The 3,151-nt window shown below is 45.7% G+C and overlaps 1 gene segment (V, D, J or C); it reads left to right on the top strand.

Moving 5' to 3' along the window:
* The first annotated feature begins 2,393 nt into the window (after positions 1-2,393).
* On the top strand, positions 2,394-2,864 carry LOC143651346 (immunoglobulin lambda variable 2-like). The segment is given in 2 exon segments: positions 2,394-2,439; positions 2,539-2,864. Coding segments are annotated over 2 exon segments (372 nt in total).
* Positions 2,865-3,151: the final 287 nt, after the last annotated feature.

Below are 3,151 nucleotides of genomic sequence, written 5' to 3'. Positions count from 1 at the left end.
TGTCTAAGAACTCTTACAGCTGCCCCTCTGCCATGGAACATATTGCCTATCTCTCAATTTCCCTGTATGAATCCCTTTCCATAGTAAAAGTAAATAATCCATGCTGATCACACCAAGGAGACATCTGGTGTCTGTGAGGCACTGTGAGTCATGGCCATGGGGTGCACAGGGAGCAGGAAGATTGGGGAGTGTGTGTTTAGCCCTGCACGCTGACTCCTAAGGTTTGAAAATTCCCAACTTTGGTTCTGTGACCACCATCTGAAAGCATGGGCAGGCAAAAACTGCTTTCTGATCCTGCAACCTATTTTTGAGCTTGTTGTACTGTGGTCATATAACATGAGCATGTGCAGACAACAATGACTTTTGTCCTTTAAATGACCTTTGTGACACCAGAAATGGAAATCACCACCCTCAGAACCAAGATGACAAGGATGGGGAGACCCTGGAAGCACATAAAATGTGAGGGGACCCTTGCCAAGGAAGGTCCCATCCACAGACAAGTCACTACCAAATATAAACAATACCATCGACAACCAAGCAGTCTATAGCAAACTGAATCCCCATCACTGTCCCAAGCTCACTTTGTTCCCATCCCAGAAAACTCCCCTAAATTCTCAGATCAGGGAAACAGATTCGAGTTTGCTTCCTGTCTCCTTGCTCGTCGACCTTGCAATAATACTCTCTTTTCTCAAAATCCTGATGTCATAGTACTGGCCTCTTGGCATGGCAGGCAGTGAGCTCTTTCTCAGTAATGCATCCCAGCCTGAAGAGAAGGCAACAGAGAGGTTTTGTCCACTCCCAGGGCCTGATTTTGTAAAGGTAGAACCCTGATTAAGTGGAATTATCAACAGAAATATTCTGATCCTCAAATCATCCTCTTGGCCTGAGCTTCTTCCTGACCAAGTGGGATGACAGAGTGGACACACTGGCCTTTATAATCTACATAGCCCTTGGGGGTCATAGAAAGAACCAGTGCCATGGATTTCATGGAGAGACCCACCCCTCAGGGTATGTAGGCTCATAAGTGAGAGGGGAGCTAGTGGGCCTGAGCTTGGGTTCTGAGAAATGGTCGAGGGAAACAAGCAGCCCTTGTCTTCACAATAAGCAACTGAAATGATGCTAAACTCCATTATCCTTTAGGGGAATGCAAATCAAAAGCAAAATGAGAAACAATTCACGCTAAAACTCTAAGCCAGAAGTGTTTTTGGTTATCTGGACTTTACATATCCAGGTTGTGGGGGCAACAGCCCTCAGCCATTAGTGATGGGAATGTAAAATGATGGCTGTAGAAGAGTTTATATTCCTAAAAATTTAAGTATGGAGTTGCCATATGTCTCAGTTCCCATATGACCCAACAATTCTGTATCAAAGAATAACCTAAGGATAACTGAAAACTTTTGACCACACAAAAGCATGCACAAATATATTCCCAGCACACTAATATATAATAGTTCTATTGAAGGAACAATTCACATGTCCATATAACAATTAAAGGAAAACACAGCAGAAGATTATTCAGCCATAAAATCGAAGGTTTTACTAATACATGCTCTGATGTGGATGAATCTTGAAAATATTATGATAATGAAAAGAAGCCACTCAGAAGAAGACAGAGAAAAGTTACGTAAATGATTGCCTGTGTATACAGAGAAGAGGAACTGGGAAATAACAGCGAATGGGTCATTATGTTTTGGAGTTAGAGATGACTATACAAGGATACATATATAGTAAAACCCACCAAAGTTTACATTTTAACAATACATGAATTACATCACAATTTAGAAAGTAATTCTGACTTGATAATGGGTCTTTGGAGAATTCAAACCTCTGACCATGGGGCCTTCACTGCCAGGTGGTTACAGTGGTAGGTCATAAGCTTGGCCCTGGGAAACCTAAGTTAAGGCCCCAGGACAGTCCAGGTGTACTCAAATGAGATGGCTGCAGTGGGATGCGAAGTACTCAAGCCCCATCTCTTCCCAGTATTCCTCCACCAGGTTTTTTGCCTGGAATGTGGGAGGGTGTGAATTTGACCCTCTGAGGGAACTGCATACTGAAGGCCTGAGGAGCAGCTGAGGGGGCACAAAGAAAGACCTGGCTCAGGGTGTCCTTCCATCTGTGCTGTTTCCCACATGGACACCAGATGGCACTGTGGGCCAGGCCCTGGGAAAGGGAGCACAGCTGGGACTTGGTCCTGTGGGCCAATTACCACACAGCCCCTGATGGGAAACCTCACTATCAACTGTAAACTGGCAAGTTGCTGAGTCCTCCAGGGAGGGGGCTCATTTCCATGAAAGCCCCACCCTGCACACAGACTTAGGGTTATAATGAGAGCTGGGGAAGCTGACTCTGGGGTGAGTCAACTTGGAAAGCAGAACCCTGGAGGTGTCTCCACCATGGCCTGGACCCCTCTCCTGCTCACCTTTCTAGCTCACTGCACAGGTCAGTGGGGATTTCCTGGGCTTGGGGTGGGTTCAGGAAACATGGCAATTTCCTGTCTCCATCTACTCTCCTGACCATTGGTCTCTCCTTTTTTTTTAGGAGTCATTTCCCAGGCTGTGGTGACTCAGGAAACTTCACTGTCCACATCCCCTGGAGGGACAGTCACACTCACCTGTGGCTCCAGTGCTGGGGCTGTCACCACCAGTAACTATGCCAGCTGGGTCCAACAAAAACCCTACCAGTCTCCCAAGGGTCTGATAGGGGGCACCAGCAATAGGATCCCAGGGGTCCCTGCCCAGTTCTCAGGCTCCCTGCTTGGGGACAAAGCCATCCTCACCATCACAGGGGCCCAGCCTGAGGACGAGGCTGAGTATTACTGTGCTCTGTGGTACAGCAACCATTTCCACAGTGACACATGTCAGTGAGGAAGTGAGACACAAACCCCCTGGCTCAGCCTCAGCCCCTTTCTCTGATATCTGATATCTTCTTTCTGAGAGGCTTGACCCAAGCATAGCAGTTCAGTTTAAATGAAACTTAGAAGAAACTTGAGAAGAATGGCATTATTTAAAAATATTTAAATAAAAATAGAGAAAAAATCATAAAACACAGGGCTAAATTCCAAAATATAAAAAGTAAGTATTCATTTCTATGTGTATACGACACTTGCACTCAAGAGAATGGAGCTGCCTCCCAGCATCTTAATCCCAATTTC

This window comes from Tamandua tetradactyla, chromosome 12 (assembly GCF_023851605.1).
Source record: "Tamandua tetradactyla isolate mTamTet1 chromosome 12, mTamTet1.pri, whole genome shotgun sequence".
Classification (NCBI taxonomy): Eukaryota; Metazoa; Chordata; class Mammalia; order Pilosa; family Myrmecophagidae; genus Tamandua; species Tamandua tetradactyla.
This window is presented reverse-complemented; position numbering and strand designations above follow the sequence as displayed.